At 36.0% G+C, this 16,042-nt stretch overlaps 3 protein-coding genes across 4 annotated transcripts in view; 2 read left to right on the forward strand and 1 right to left on the reverse strand.

Annotated features, from left to right (window-relative positions):
- The window catches only part of LOC125653998 (serine/threonine-protein phosphatase 6 regulatory ankyrin repeat subunit B-like), a 1,068,599-nt gene that overhangs the window by 147,759 nt on the left and 904,798 nt on the right, over positions 1-16,042 (forward strand). The window lies entirely within an intron of this gene.
- On the reverse strand, positions 359-8,434 carry LOC125657139 (uncharacterized). Of its 2 annotated transcripts, none has more exons than XM_056142848.1 (4): positions 8,363-8,430; positions 5,238-5,388; positions 536-624; positions 359-437 (listed from the first exon to the last, which is right to left on the reverse strand). In XM_056142848.1, exons 1-4 carry the CDS (start codon positions 8,417-8,419, stop codon positions 417-419), a joined length of 318 nt encoding a protein of 105 aa, XP_055998823.1. In that variant the 5' UTR covers positions 8,420-8,430; the 3' UTR covers positions 359-416. The 2 variants fall into 2 exon arrangements, with proteins under 2 accessions (XP_055998823.1, XP_055998824.1); XM_056142849.1 differs by having other exon boundaries at positions 369-437; positions 8,369-8,434.
- On the forward strand, positions 9,726-13,580 carry LOC125657138 (ribonuclease P protein subunit p14-like). The gene is made up of 5 exons (XM_048887803.2): positions 9,726-10,165; positions 12,157-12,244; positions 12,371-12,444; positions 12,595-12,673; positions 13,157-13,580. The coding sequence occupies exons 1-5, from the start codon at positions 10,107-10,109 to the stop codon at positions 13,226-13,228; spliced, it is 372 nt and encodes a 123-aa protein (XP_048743760.2). The 5' UTR covers positions 9,726-10,106; the 3' UTR covers positions 13,229-13,580.

The raw sequence follows: 16,042 nt of genomic DNA on the forward strand, positions 1-16,042 counted from the left end.
ATGATTGTGAATGTTGATAATTAATTTTTCTTCAATGTTATTATTTGGTTCTTCTGTACACATTGTATCGTATTGAAAGTATTAAATCGCTGTATAAGCATTGCAATATGTATCGTATCGTGAAGGGGCGTATCGGTTCAGTCCTACGTAGCGCCCATTTGCAGGATGAGGAGTAAAGGAGTTCAATTAACACCTCTTACATGTGCGTGTGTGTGGTATACTTTAGAGTATACACTAAATAGATTATCGTGGCTTCTCAGTAACTTGCATATTACACAGACGTACTATCTATGTATGCAATTTCAAGGCTTGTTTGGCGTCAAGTCACATAAAAATCTAGCAAACACTGCTTCAATTATACGTGATATTTATTTTCCTGTATTCGAGCAAGATAATATATTTCAGCAACATTGGAATTAATGGTTTGTCCAGTTTTTCTACAAAAAGAAAAAAGTTCAAGAGAGGTTGTTTGTAAATGCACAACAACTGAATTTATAGCAAACAGATTACTTGTCTACGAAACAAATATATTTACGTTTGATCTGGTGCATTTTTGGACGATACCAGCAGCGAACAAGGAAGCAGCATTTCTTTCGAATTCATCTGTAGTGAGGAACCCGTCCCCTATATATATATATATAAGATATATACATGGTCCTCATATGAATTAATTATTTTCAAATGAGAAAGATTTGTTTGTGAATCATAAATGAACCTGTATGGCAGAAATGTAATTATGGTATCAAAAGAAAGGTCTTGTCACAAGAAATACACATGGAAATATAAAATCCCTACCATTAACCAATCAAAAGTTTTGGCCTAGGTGGGAGTTGGTTAAACTCCAAGGTCAGGGTCGTAAGGTCTTTTTATTCGGCATACAAACACTATATTCAACTTCCAATATGAAGAGGTGCCTTAGAGGGTGATAAATCATGTATTTCCAAGAGTTATTTCTCTTTCCATGTTACATGCATGAAAGCTGACATTAATCATCCTTTCCTTTTTATGGCTTATTTTAAGCTAATCAAAGTACAATAAAAGTTCAGAATTAATTAGAGTTTGTCTAGTTTGTAAATTATAACAGTAACACTGCCATTCTCAAATACAAAGTCTGCAACATCTGTCCTCTTTGTAGAATCTTCAAGACACACAAACCATCTGCCCCTGCCTTTGTCAGACAGTTTGCTGTTTTTGTCCAGAACACAACTGGATTTTCCATACTTCCCCTTGCATGACTAATTCTGTCAAATCAGCAATATCAATTCCAAGTCTCTTATCTTCCACACGTTTAGTAGAATGCACAGAATCTATGACACTTTTATTGTCCACACATCCTTAAATATCGATGAAGTTGTTGGGAGTCCTAAAATGTCCTTCGACATGTGTCGATAGTAAAAATTTGCCTCCAATCCTTCCTGTAAGCTAAGTGTCTTTGCTGCTAGAGTGGAGCAGGGAACTCTTTCTATCTTTTAGCCTATCAGAAAAGGACAGCATTTACCTTCGTTATCCATAAAACAGAGTGTGACTCCTTGGGCACTTCCTACTCCTTCATTAAGATGTCCTAGAGATGTATCAGTAAATGTCATAATCGTCAATGAGGTGGGATCTAATGTTGAGAATCTCAAAACACTTTTGAAGTCTTTAAGCCTCTTGATGGTTTTTGCTACGGTTCCAATTCTCAGTTTAATGCTCATTTCTATCATTTCATATGAAGGGTCCGGTCTTGATTCCAGTTGATCTGCCCTATGATCTGTCTGTATGCGGTCTTCTCCTCACTATTCAGTTGAGGGTTAATCTCTAAACTTTGTGATTTGTCCATGTCATTGGTGTGCTCCAGTACTATCCCCTCTTCATCTTGCTTTACGTAGAAGCCAATGTACTGGAATTGGGATTCAGCTACTTTTCCTGCAGAAAATCTCTCACGCAACTTGTAGATATGTCTCTCAAAGAACTTCATCCCCGGTATGGAGAAAATCATTAAAGGGGCATGGACACGGTTGAACTGAAAATTTTATTTTTCCATATGTATTGTTTACAGTGCTTAAATAACGTATTTCTAATGGTCAACCAAAATTTGAAAATCTGTTTTTGAGTTACAAGTGAGATACAGCATTCACAATTCTCTGTTATGTAAACAAGGCTCGTGCCCTGTTTTTTGTTTACATATAGATTGCTTCATGAAAATAGCATGTTTAAAACAAAATGAGATGTGCTAACCACTAGAAACTATTCAATTGTCTTCAGAATTAATTTGTAAATTGAAAAATCTGCTTAAAACGAACTTTTACTGGTATATCTAGCTTATATGTAAACAAACAGGGCACGAGCCTAGTTTACATCACAAATATTTGTGAGTTATGTATCTCCCGTGTACCTTGACAACCGACATTCAAATTTTTGATGATCATTAGAAATACCTTAGTGAAACATTTTAACCATTAAAAATGAAAAAATAAAATTTAGAAATGTTCAGCTCAAATCGTCTCCATGTCCTTTTAACATGAGAGCAGATAATTCCATTAACCTTCCTGTCTTTTCTATAACAGAATAGAGCTGGGTCCACACTGCATTGCTTGAATAAAACTGTATCACACCATCTCTTAATCCATATAAGCAGTGTTTCAACTTCTATTTCGTTCCAGCAGGTGTGATGCTTTCCTTTGAGGTTTGAAGATAAACATCTCTGCCAAGTGTTTTCCTTGCAAGAATGTTGACTTAATGTGAGTTTGACATCCAGTAATTTATTTGTTGTTAAGGTCAGAAATGTCTTGAGAACACCTTTTCCAACTCTTGGACTGTCTCTAGGGATACAAAATTCTTCTTTAACTCCACGTGCAGCGAGTCTTGCTCGTACTTGTCCATCTTTTGAAGTGATGACACATCTCATTGGTAATATATTCTGTCCTTCAACTACAGTGCACGTGTCAAAGGTTTTGAACTTATAAATATCACACTTCCTTACATTGTTTTTGATACTTTGAACCACTAGTTTTCTGTCAATCAACCACGGTCTGCTACCATTGTTAGACCATGATTTTAATCAGCATTCAAACACTATATTCAACTTCCAATATGAAGAGCTCCCTTGGGGGCATTTGCAAGAGTTACTTCTCTTTCCATGTTACATAAACTAACAAGGTCAAACATTTTGGTACTTAAGTAAAGAAATGATTTGTCACAAGGAATCCACGTGAAATATGAAAGCTGTAGCACTAACCATTCAAAAGTAGATCAAACTCCAAGATCAAGGTAAAAAAAAAAAAGCCTTGCTACATGTACTTATGTGAATTATAAAAGCTCAATCACCGTCCATTCAAAGGTCATGTCCAAGGTCAAAGTTTTTGCGGACAAACAGACAGACCAAAGAGTATATGCTCCTAAATCTCCGATTACAGGGGGTGGGTGGTAAACGTTTTGTTATATTCTTTAATTCTTTCCTAGATAAAACTCATAAGATTCAGAACCAACTGTTGACCCGGCAATAGGTTGGCTTATTTCTATTGGCTACGCAAGACACATGATTCTTGGTTTGCTTTCTTTACGTAATGGCGAGGTTCACTGATTTAACTGATGATGAAAAACAGAAATTATTACAAGAAACGCAGATCAGAAACACAAATCATATATTAATTAGGATATTGAGTATGTTTTTCTTTTAAAACTAGTGGATGTGTTGATAACTGTACATAATCACATTGTCTTCTTAGAAGTTTAAAGTCAACAAACTATGTGCATCTATTGAATAGTGGATAACTACATTCCATGTTTTGATATTTGCTTTATTCAAAGAGTGTATATGGTGTATTTATTGGCAAAGCTTGCCAGCGAATAATTTAAATCATCATTTCAACGCGAAACATCAAATCACTCAATTATTTATGTTCCTACACGAGAAAACAAAATAGTGCGGTAAATATTATGCAGTTACTTTTCATTCATACATATCAATGAAATTGTTTAGAAGACATTTAGATAATGAGGCCTCCGTCTAGAATGACTCCAGAGAAGAAAGATGCAGTCTAGAGTGCCTCCAGAGAAGAGAGATGTTGTCTAGAATGGCTCCAGAGAAGAGAGATGTGGTCTAGAGTGGCTCCAGAGAAGAGAGATGTTGTCTAGAATGACTCCAGAGAAGAGAGATGTGGTCTAGAGTTGCTCCAGAGAAGATGCAGTCTAGAGTGGCTCCAGAGAAGAGAGATGTTGTCTAGAATGGCTCCAGAGAAGAGAGATGTGGTCTAGAGTGGCTCCAGAGAAGAGAGATGTTGTCTAGAATGACTCCAGAGAAGAAATATGCAGTCTAGAGTGGCTCCAGAGAAGAAAGATGCAGTCTACAGTGGCTCCAGAGAAGAGAGATGGTGTCTAGAGTGGCTCCAGAGAAGAGAGATGTGGTCTAGAGTAGCTCCAGAGAAGAGAGATGCAGTCTAGAGTGGCTCCAGAGAAGAGAGATGCAGTCTAGAGTGGCTCCAGAGAAGAGAGATGCAGTCTAGAGTGGCTCCAGAGAAGAGAGATGCAGTTTAGAGTGGCTCCAGAGAAGAGAGATGTGGTCTAGAGTGGCTCCAGAGCAGAGAGATGTGGCCTGTTGAATAGTTCCTGCTACTGCAGCGGGTTGAGTTGCTAGGTGGTCATTGTTTAATCCGCCGGGCCTGAATAGTTCCTGGTAGACAATGATTGTTGAATATCTCTTTGTTTACTTTTCTAAGTACATGTGTTTGTTTATGGTGTGTACATATCTATGAAATGTGACTTGCATTAAGTCAGTGGGCGCAATGCTATTCTCTCACAATTTTTTAATACAACATTTTCTGGTACTTCTTTTTAAATAGTTAGGCCTAGGCCTATATAGTAGACCGCTTTCAGGTTCGGATAGGCCTATCTGATCATTTTGCGATGAGTTTTTGTTTGATAAACTAATTAGTAAGTATCTTGTTTATAAGTTCAATTTGATAAATATTGTTAAAAAGACTTTTTTATAACATTTAATTTTTTCATTCGTGTATTCTATTGGTAAACAAGAAAGCAAACTAGAGAATTTTGAAGCGGGGGTCATCTCAAAAGTAGTACCGAGGGAAGTGTTTGATAGATCTAAGGTATACCAAACTAGCGTTATGCACCACACCAATGAGATGAAAGCAACTTTTAAAAAAGGAGAATGTATAACCAAAAAAAGTTATAGACTGTGTCCTCGGACAACAGCTGTTATGGTATAAAACACTTATCCAGACCCATCATATGAAATATACCGTCCGTATCAGCGATGGCGAAGGTCTTTTGTACTAAGTCGTCCTCTGTGCGTCCGTGGCTCTGTGCTACCGCTAGGAATTCTTCCTGGGACACCTCCCCATCCTCGTCATTGTCGTACACTTCCAGGTTACAGGGTAATCGTTCTGAGCTCTGGAAAAGTACCCGTATGTGAATCACTGACAAAAAGGAGGGGGTTTACATGCAGTAGGCATCCAGTCGGTCTGATTAAAATAGTACATGAACACATATACACATGCATCTCTCAATAAGGAGTACAAATATCTTGGTATCACTTATACCTCCTTCACACTCACGGATTTTTCTTACGGATCCTTACGTATTCCACAAATCCGTTAAAGTACACGGATTGTTACGATTTAAACACTTTAAAGAGCTATTTAAGAACGTTTTAAGAGTATTTACGGGCCATTTACGGTTTATTACGAGTTCTTGCGAAGCATTTACGGCACACATTTGCGATTTGTTCCGAGTGAACACGGGTAAATACGAGCAATTTACGATATTTTACGAGCTTTTTAGGGATTGTTACGAGTATATAACGGAAATTTACGATTTACAATTAGCTTTTACGTGTAAATCACGACCTGTTAACGTGTTGATAACGTGCTGTTACGAATAGTTAGGAGTTAGTTACGATTGTTTACGTTTTTGACTCAAAAGTGTTCGCAATTGGCTTTGTATCATCATTCGACAACTGACATTACTTGTACAGCATGTATGTATATTGTATGCATTCTTTGTCTTGATAACAACTGAGAGAAACTGTCAGATTTTGCGTCTTTTATATCTTTCCTTAATCGTAAAGTTTAAGTAGTACTCGTAAGTAATCGTGTCTATACGTAAAGTGCTCGTATTGACTCTGTACAAATCCGCAAAGCGATTGTAACCCGACGTGAATGAAATCGTAAATATCACTTAGGCATTCGTAATAATTCGTAAACAACTCGTAAACTATCCATAACATATCGTAAACTAACCGCAAAGATTCGTAAAAAAAACAACTTTTTACGAGTGTTTTACGGATTCTTACGAGCAGTTTACGTGTTCTTGCGACCCGTTTACGATACTTACGGATTGTTACAAGTTATTTACGGGTTATTTACGGAAAATGAAATCCGTGGACAATCGTGAAATTTTTTAACATGTCAAAAAATTTGCCCCTACTTTCACAGATCCTTATGAGTGTGTGCGAGTTGTGATGAGTTATTAACGTATACCGACGAGTGATTTACGAATGCTTGCGATTTACTACGAGTCGGAGATCCGTAAGGACTCATAAGAAATATCCGTGAGTGTGAAGGTGGTATTATGCAACTGAATATTAACTTGCTGATTGTGCTCGAAACCCTTTTTATGGAACGAAATAGTCTTTATTCTCCCTCCAATTCGCAATAATCTGTTAATTCTGTATATTTTCAAAACAAAAATTATTAACAGACACAAAAATGTCAAACTAAGATTGTTAATCACACTGTAAATTTATAGTCTATGATAACAGGTTACATATCATACGTACTGTACACTGTACCTGTAGCTCAATATTTCAGTGCAAAGTTGCAGCACATACATGTATAATGCAATGGGGGAAATATATGACACCAACCAAACTTGGCACAAAGCATCTTTAGATGAAGGGAATTTAAGTTTGTTCAAGTGAAGGGCCACGCCCTTCTCTAAGAGGAGATAATAGCAAAATAGTGAAAATACATTGACGAGTTTTAAAAATCTTCTTCTCCAGAACTACTGGGCTAATTTCAACCAAACATAGCAAAAAGCATCCTTGGCTAGGGAATTCCAGTTGGTTTTTTTTTTCAAATGAAAGGTCACACCCCTCCCCTAAAGGGAGATAATAGCGAAATAGTGAAAATACATTGGCAACTTTAAAAATCTTCTGCAGAACCACTGGGCAAATTTCAACCAAATTTGGTACAAACCATCCTTGGATAAAGGAAATTTAAGTTTGTTCAAATGAAGAGCCATGCCTTCTTCAAATTTTAAGGGAAGATAATCACAAAAATGCAAAAATAGGGTGGGGTCATTTACAAATCTTCTTCTCAAGAATTAATGGGCCAGAAGAGCTGACATTCACTTGATAGCTTCCTGACAATAGGGGATCAAAGTTTTACATGCAAATATATAGGTAAATTTTCTGAAAATCTTCTTCTCAAAAATTTTCTTCTCAGAACCACTGGGCCAGGAAAGTATAAATTTACATGAAAGCTTCCTGACATAGTGCAAATTCAAGTTTTTACAATCATGGGCCCTGGGGGTAGGATGGGGCCACAATAGGGGATTAAAATCTTACAAACAAATATATAGGGATAATCTCGAAAAATCTTCTCGAACCACTGGATCAGAAAAGTTTACATTTACATAAATGAAATAGTGCAGATTCAAGTTTCTTAAAACCATATCCCCCGAGGGTAGGGTGGGGCCACAATAGGAGATCCTGGTTTTACATACAAATATCTAGGGAAATTCTTATAAAATGTTCTTTGAAAAATCACTGGGCCAGAAAGTTTTACATTTACATGGAAGCTTTCTGACATAGTGCAGATTCAAGTTTGTAAAACATGGCTCCAGGGGTAGACTGGGGCCTGAATAGGGATCAAAGTTTTACATGCGAAAATATTAGGAAAATCTTTAAATATGAGACAAGGTAACTCAGGTGAGCGATGAAGCCCATAGGCCTCTTGTTTGAAACATTTGAAAGTCCAGGGATGTAAAAATACCATTGGGTGCAAGTAAGAAAAAAACAGAATAGAACATAATATGTAATGCTTTGCTGTCTATCATAATAAAGTACACACTAATTATCATTTAGCTCTTTATCTACAAGCACGTGTATTAAAAATCAGCTAATAATCTACACACACACCAAAAATAAATACTTCGGAAAATTCTAAATGATTAAAAAAATTCAAATAACTCGATCGGCATGAAACTTGAATTTGCTCTGTAAATCAACAATATGAAGACTTCGTTATCTACAAGCACAGCAAAAAAGTCTAGAAAACTATGACAGACTGAAAGAATACACTATATGCCCCGGTCCATTACCTGGCGGGGGCATAATATCATGCATGAATTACACAGTACTCACGATTACCTGTGCTGCCGCAACAAAAACCAGCATTGACAAAACAAGTACGCGATTCATCGTTGTATTCGAAATCTGTGATGATGACGGGAAAAGAGGTGCAGGTTAAAACTCGAAATTTTCATAAAGAAGTTGAATTAGAACATAGAGTATGTTTCATAAAACCTACCCACAGGCATTTATATTACTTGGGTTCGAATTTACTATTAAGGAATATTCAATAGTAAATTCAAACCCAACTATATTAATTGCCTGTGAACCTGCAGGACCTACCTAATGGTAGATGTTGAGATGGATCTGTGACCCCTGTATAACACGTGGGCTTTATATGTTGTGTTGATTCTCTTCATCAACAATGAAGTGTCCATACGTCACGAAATAGAGGGGTTTTCTGTCTGTTTGATTTAACATAAGGAGATAAGGGGACAGATGTGTAACAGATGCTTATATCATATGAAGTTCAAGTGACATATATACATTTAATTTCTGTGACAGTTTATCACTAATTCAAAACCTGAACCAATCTCTAATGCACTTTTTTGTACAGAGGGGGGAAATTCTGCTGAAATCGTCGTTTACAATTACAATCTACTCATCGATGTTGAACCATATAGCTAATGTTACTAGGGATTTATCGATATACTTCAATTAAACAGCTATTTTGATATGTGACTTCATTATTTAAGTAGAGTAGACTGTAGAAAGCAGTGGGTATATATAATATAAATTCTTTCAATTTCTTTCTTTTTAAAAGATTGTTACTCGCATAATTGTATAATTTACACGAAAACAAACTACAGGTAGCTATCCTCTACTACACCAAACGAGGAGAATTTATGATGTTTCTTCTGTAAGTCGTTGCTAAGTATGCAGCTTTGCCTGTATAATGTTAGATAACGCTTACCGAAAAAAAAATATAAGATGACAGTGGTTTAGGAAGCCTTGTATCTATAATATAATTTCTGAATTCATTAATTGAGGGTACCGCCTTCCGAAACATCACTCACATACATTTTCAAAAACAAATGAAGGTCTGTGCCGGTACAGCGTCCACCAGGGTGATTTATTCGCGCTTATTTTCCTGTTATTAGGCCTACTGAGCCCACATTGCTAACGGCGGAAAATCTCGACAAGTTCGTGCTAAAGGTGAAGCGGGGGGGGGGGGGGTGTCAGCGAAATAAAGTGCTCGGTCTGGAATTTATCTATTTTTTAAGTTAGCTGTACAAAATCAACAATCTCTTTGCTGAGGCCATCTAGACCTAGTAAAATCAGCTTCAAAAGGATCGCACTGCAGGTATCTAACGGTATCACACCGGTAATTTTAAAGAATTTTTTTTTCCTTGCACGATTTTTCTCATTTCCTCTTCTTCTTTTCTCTTAATTTTTGTACCCCTGATTAGGAAATTTTGTGTAATTTGTAGAAATAACCAAGTGTATACAAAGGAACTATTTGCTGTTGGTAGCTGAGGCAACTTCCTGAGGTGCACTCCAGCTGTTTACACACATGTGAAAAACACGTTGATTTGAGGGTAGTCTTGTTTGCGGGTAATATTTTGTCTCGAAAATGCCGCGTAGGGTGTTGTTTTTTCGGTGTCGGCAAACGAGACAAGTAACATTGAATATTTCCGACTGCGTTATTCGGCATCAATTCCGGAATAAAAAAGTCTTACTTTAAGTTTTTAAAGCTTATGACGAATAAGTGTGTTTCCTGTTTGAATTTTAAGCCTCTTGACTTTTCGCGATCCTGATGAACACCAATAAAACCAAGTATTCGTCTTTAAAGAAATGCTATTTCCGAGTGCAGTTGTAAGTATAGCTTCTGGAGCGCCGTCGTCGGTTACACAAGGGTGCTTGTCATCGATTCTCTCTATCATTGCGAGGGTGCTGGTGTGTGAACTCATAACCGGCGAGGCTTAAGATTCTCTTTGTATTTAACTTAATTAAGACAGTTGTTCGTACGATATGTTTATCGTTAGGGAGAGTGGAGTTAGAGATGCTATGTTCAGTACTCCTATAACCCTAGACCTCATTGTCCATAAACTGATAATAGACTTATAATTCAAGATTCTTGCATCATGTACATCTTAAGTTAAGATGTATTTAGCACAGATGTTTAAAAAAAAATTCTGGTTGAGAACAAAATTTAATACGAATATATGCAGAAAATTTGATTTGTTTAAATGAAAATTATATCAAATGTTAGTTAGATTCAAAATTTAGACTTTGGTATATTATCAATTTATTGTCTTGAGGCCTGATCACAGTCGTCATCAGTTTTATCTGTAAAGCGAAGCTCGGTGGTGGTTGTTTACATGTACTTAATAAATTGATAAAAGTGCCGACTCCTGTAACCAGATTGCTGTAGATTAGAGATCGTTGGGAGGAATGTAGCGGTCAGCCAGGTTTGATCGCTCAGTTGATGGAGGACTTGACCAGACATTCAGAGGGCCTGGGTTCGAATCCTGGTCTGGTCCATTACATTTTCTCCCATCCTGTAGCAGTATATTTATTGACTATCAGTATGACCCAGAAAGATATCACTGGTAGGGGTCCATTCATTATCCAACTTCTAAGTTGGGCTGCAAAACCATGATAACCCGGGGGGAAAGATTTTATTTTGTACTTGTTAAAGTTTGGGACCACCAGTCACTTTGAGCTCACAAATTCTAATTTTAAACTTGCATTTAGTGATTATTTCTTGAAGATTTCAATGCTTGTAGACCTGATGCTAATTATACATGTAGATCAGACAATTCAATGAGCACCAGACTAAAGACTATCAAAATGAAATGCTAGTTGGACTCATCAAATTTTCTGTCTTCTCATTACACATTTGACCATATTGAATCCTGGATAGCAAAAATACTGCCGTGTGGGACATTGGAATAATTAAATTGGGTATATACATGTATCAACTTAATGATTGTGCATTCATTCTAGTGACTTCATGATGTGAATGTTTTACTGTTTTGATACAAGGTGGTATTCCAAAATCTTAGTGAAGAATTATTTAGTTCTATCTCAAATTGTAATTCAGGGGCAGAAAATAGTATGTGTATTTTGATAAAAATTGGGTGAGGGATGTGGTTTAAATCTTATACATGTAGTTTAGACTGAACAAGTGCAGGGCTCAACATTAACTTTTTTCCTACTTGTCTATTCGGACAAGGGAGAAAGATATTTACTTGTCCGAACTTCAACTTCACTTGTCCGAAAAAAAAAATCAAAAAACATCTAATATTGTCAACTTGAAAACTGTATTTAATTTACTTAAGATATAGTCCATTTTTATACCTGCTTGATTGATTTTTTTTTTTTTTTCTTATTCTCTTGATAAAAACAACAAACACATAAAACAAAATTTTATCTAGATTTCCTGTCTTGAATCAATGACTTCGTAAGATCCATGGATGATTGAAAGTAGTACGCAATAAGTGAACACCGATCTAGATCGAGTGTGACTCAGCTAGTTTACAGAGCGATTGATATCGGGATCGAAGTTCATTTTCCATACATTACTTCCCACTCTGTACAATAAACTTTTCACCAAATTGTTTGGAGACTTCTTTACATAAAAAAGCACTTGTCTAATCGGACAAGTGCCCATCAATATTCACTTGTCCGAAATGTTTTCCCACTGGTACCGGACAAGCGGACAAATGTTAATGTTCAACCCTGAAGTGATGGATCACACATCCGAATGACTACAAGTTATTATATGTGCATTCTTCAGGAAATATGTTAGGATGAATAAGCTTGAACAGTAAGCATGATATCATGTTAATTTACATTTGCAGAGAATTTGAAAATGGTGGGAGGGTAGACATTGGGCAAACCATGTTCAACTATGTTGTTTACCATGCTGTTAAAAATCTGTTCGGAGAGGTTTGTACTTCTTATTAATTATGAAATGAGATAGTAGTTTTAAAAAATCCTATACATGTGCACACCATTTTTCAAAACATAGACAACTTTCATTTTATAAAATGTGATATATATTTCTCTCAACAGATAGGAGAAAGTTGTGTGGACATCATTCAATATGATCCTCTATTTTCGCAGGCCATCTTGGTGACAAATGAGAGGCAAGCAGGCATTTTCCTATTAATATAAATAGATGTACAGAAATGCTAATTACTCTGATGTTGGATTAATTTCATTCTTTGACTGTCATGGCTGTGTGTATTTTGATTTGAACATGATGGCTATTTTTTAATAAAACTTCCATTTTGTAGATTTAGAGTGCAGCTGCACAGTGCTCTGACTCTTTGTGGTTGCTATGACAACAAGAGGTGTGCCTTCAGAATTTTACAGGTACTAACATATCTATAATTTTAGGACGATAAATTCAATCAGTGATCAATACATTTTCATCCGGCTCCATTATATGAATGGTAGGGCATATACATGTACTTTGGTTCATGTATGCCATCCTTTTTCTGACTTTTCATCCCCTGTCTCTCTGTTCCACTTTGAATTTACATGCAACTCATTACTGAATTTGGAGACTGTAGACCTCATGACCTTCACTTTGAATTTTGATCTTCTTTTGAAATCTTGGTCTTAACTTTTGAATAGTTAGTCATATGGCTTTCATATTTCTCGTTAGCTGCAGAACGGTAGCTCTTAGAGAAAATATTGGGACATATCTGTCCCAATATTTTCTGAGAGAGCTACCGTTTTGTTACTAATTTCAATTGTGTATTCCTTGTGACAAGACATTCCCTGTGGTACTAGAATTATTTTGCTGCTGTACAAGGGCATCAGTGTATTACTACATCTCCTTTCTATTTACAGATATCCTCCAGTCTTATAAATCTAGCCAGTGATAGCAGACAGATGTGTGTTCCAATAAGATCAAATATATGACATCTGTGCAACACTGCATAATTATATGAATAATATTATCCTTAACATCACTGGAAAAGATGCAGAAATTTCACATATCATTTTGATCCCCAAGTGCATTGTATGACCTAAAAGATTTAAGTGGGCTTAACAACAGTTTGCAGAGGGTTGCAAAATCTTAGGTAACTTTGAACTGAAATGCTTGCAAAAGACTTGAGTTCAAGTAAGCTGAGAGATGTTTGTACATATGTAAAATACAAAATGTATGATCACTTTTGTATTGCCTCAGCATTCTACAGATGGATTACGGGAATTCGACTTTGTTTGATATAGATATACATATGTATATATTTAATAAAATATGTGTAATAAACTATCTTGTGGCTGTCTTTTTTCCAATTTTGAAGTGAATACAATGCTTGACATTGAGGTGAAATGGTAAAGATATTTCAGATATATCAATTTTGAAAAGCAATGACACACCACCACCCCACCCCACCCCCACCCCAAAAAAAGAAAATGGGTGTAGATGATGAATTGTTTACATAAAACCGTATTAAGTTCCTGTTAAAACCATAGAGTGCAAACTTGATACTTTAAGCAGTCAGACCCGTTTGGCAGTGTCCTGATTGAGTGGTACTTGGAGATGGTAGATCATATGACTAGAGCTTCAGGGACCCCATCTTCAATCATTGTTTTGCCCCATTTTCTTCCTGTTGCATTTGGTGTTGTGACGAGGATACTGAAGATAACTAAGTTGGTAGATCACCTCACTCGAGATTAAGGGCTATTGCCTTTTGTCTCTACATTTTATGGTGTGACATGCACCTGAAACTGATATTCAAAAGTGACAGATAGGAAAGAGTTGTTGCAATGTTTGAGCAAATTTCAATCTAAATAGAATTGAATCTGTACATTAACTAATTTTGAAAGCGAATGATTGTACAGATCAAAAGGTATAACAAAGTTCAGTGTGAAAGAAATATGGTTTGGATGAATTTGACCCAAAATATAACTTCCATTTTTGTTGAAATAAAGAGTTGCTTTATTTTGAAGAGTGTATGTACAGCTTTCTTTTAAACGAAGAAGAAAGATGAAATGCCTGTATGTCTAACATCATATTACATGAACATCAAATTATATTGTATTTATTTGTAAATTTTGTACGATTTCATTTGAATATTTTGTACGGCTAAATTAGCCCTTCGGTAGAAGGATAAGAAAAATCACACTGATTGTAGAAAGGGGCCTTTGAAGCCCAAGATGATTGTAATACCCTTCGTAATTGATAGAATGTTTTATTCTATGTATGTCAAACCTGAACCATTACCAAATATTCACAATTTTGCACGAGATATTCGTTCTGTTCAGAAAATATCCTGGCATGCAGTGTATGAAATTAATGTCGTTCAGGTTGTTTGGGGACATTTTCACAACAACAACAAAAAATGAATTTTGCTTATACCGAAGATGTCTTCTTGTTTTGTTTTTACACATTGAACTCAGTTCCCATTTTATTATGGATTTAAATAACTCCTGATCTGTAATGATGCAGGAGAGTTTTATTGAAGTCCTCCTATGATGTACGGATGGGGACAAACCCTGTATTCCTCTCGTTTCTTTGTCGTCAAATCTTAAAACTGTCACTAAATCCAAGAATCATCTGTAGGATAACCCGTATCCAAGAACTGAAACCCCGTAGTCCTTACTCCACAACTGACTTTCATCTTCCATGTTCTGTTTCTGTTCATCATTCTCTCCAATGAAATATGGAATCCCTTCACTGCTGTCTGAATTACTGTCAACTTCGTCCATTTCATCTCATTAAGTGATTTAGTCAGAGGGTCAGGGCTTTCAAGACTCGGCACAACAGTCAGAGGGTGTTTAGAAACGAGTGTGTATATTTTGAATCGTAAATATCGTTTTGACAAAATGACATTTTTACCTTTCTTGTGTATATTTAGGAGAATCCATAAAGCACCAAGCCATAATTGTTCAGAATTTTAAAAAGTTAGAGCAATTTAGCAGCACGTCAGGTCGCCGAGGCTCTACAATGCTACCTAGGAGTATAGCTAAAACCATATTATATTGTCTTTTATTTTACCCCTCTTGTCTACCCATTCATAAGCAAAGAGGTCAGATTATGAGCAAAGAGTCTTAAATGTGACAAGAGTGTTGGACCTGATTTAATACTCAACGAGTTTATCAAAGCTATTTCAATGCTACTTATGACTCTTACATAACCACGCTGTACATGTATTTAGTAAAATACTAACCACTGGAACTATACCAGATATTTGGAATCTAGCACAGATAATATCCTTATACACATCAGGTGATCCTAGCAATCCTGCTACATATTTAGCAATAAGTATCACAAGCTGTATAGGGAAACATTTTAATGGACTTTTACAAAATTGCTTGGATGGATTATCTTAAATCAAATCAGCAATCACCAATTTGGCTTCAGAAAAAAATCATCGTACCACAGATAACATTTTTTTTATTTATACTGAAAACTTTGATAAATAAATATTTGAAAAATGTGCATATTTTATTGATTTCGTCCAAACTTTTGATACAGTTGATCGAAGGGCTCTTCTCTACAAACTATTCAGTAAAGGTATCGCGGTGGAAAGTTTTATATTCTTATTAAAACATGTATTCAAATACCAAATATAGTTGCAAAGTTGATCCATCATAAATTGAGCCTTTCTTGGCAACTGTGGGTGTAAAACAGGGAGAAAACCTTAGCCTGACATTGTTCAATATTTTTGTTGACGACTTTAAATTATACCTCAATAACCTCCCCATATATTCCCCCTGATCTTGATA

This window comes from Ostrea edulis, chromosome 7 (assembly GCF_947568905.1).
Source record: "Ostrea edulis chromosome 7, xbOstEdul1.1, whole genome shotgun sequence".
In the NCBI taxonomy this organism is placed as follows: domain Eukaryota; kingdom Metazoa; phylum Mollusca; class Bivalvia; order Ostreida; family Ostreidae; genus Ostrea; species Ostrea edulis.

Bases quoted from the DNA above. Each gene is read 5' to 3' on its own strand.
- LOC125657139 (XM_056142848.1), bottom strand. From the start codon at position 8,419: ATGAATCGCGTACTTGTTTTGTCAATGCTGGTTTTTGTTGCGGCAGCA. The intron at 625-5,237 runs GTATATTTCATA...ATATATATATAG, and splicing joins CGCCATCGCTGATACGGACG to GGGACGGGTTCCTCACTACA. The intron at 438-535 runs GTAAATATATTT...TTCTTTTTGTAG, and splicing joins AAAAATGCACCAGATCAAAC to AAAAACTGGACAAACCATTA.
- LOC125657138 (XM_048887803.2), top strand. From the start codon at position 10,107: ATGAACACCAATAAAACCAAGTATTCGTCTTTAAAGAAATGCTATTTC. The intron at 10,166-12,156 runs GTAAGTATAGCT...TTACATTTGCAG, and splicing joins TGCTATTTCCGAGTGCAGTT to AGAATTTGAAAATGGTGGGA. The intron at 12,245-12,370 runs GTTTGTACTTCT...TTCTCTCAACAG, and splicing joins TTAAAAATCTGTTCGGAGAG to ATAGGAGAAAGTTGTGTGGA.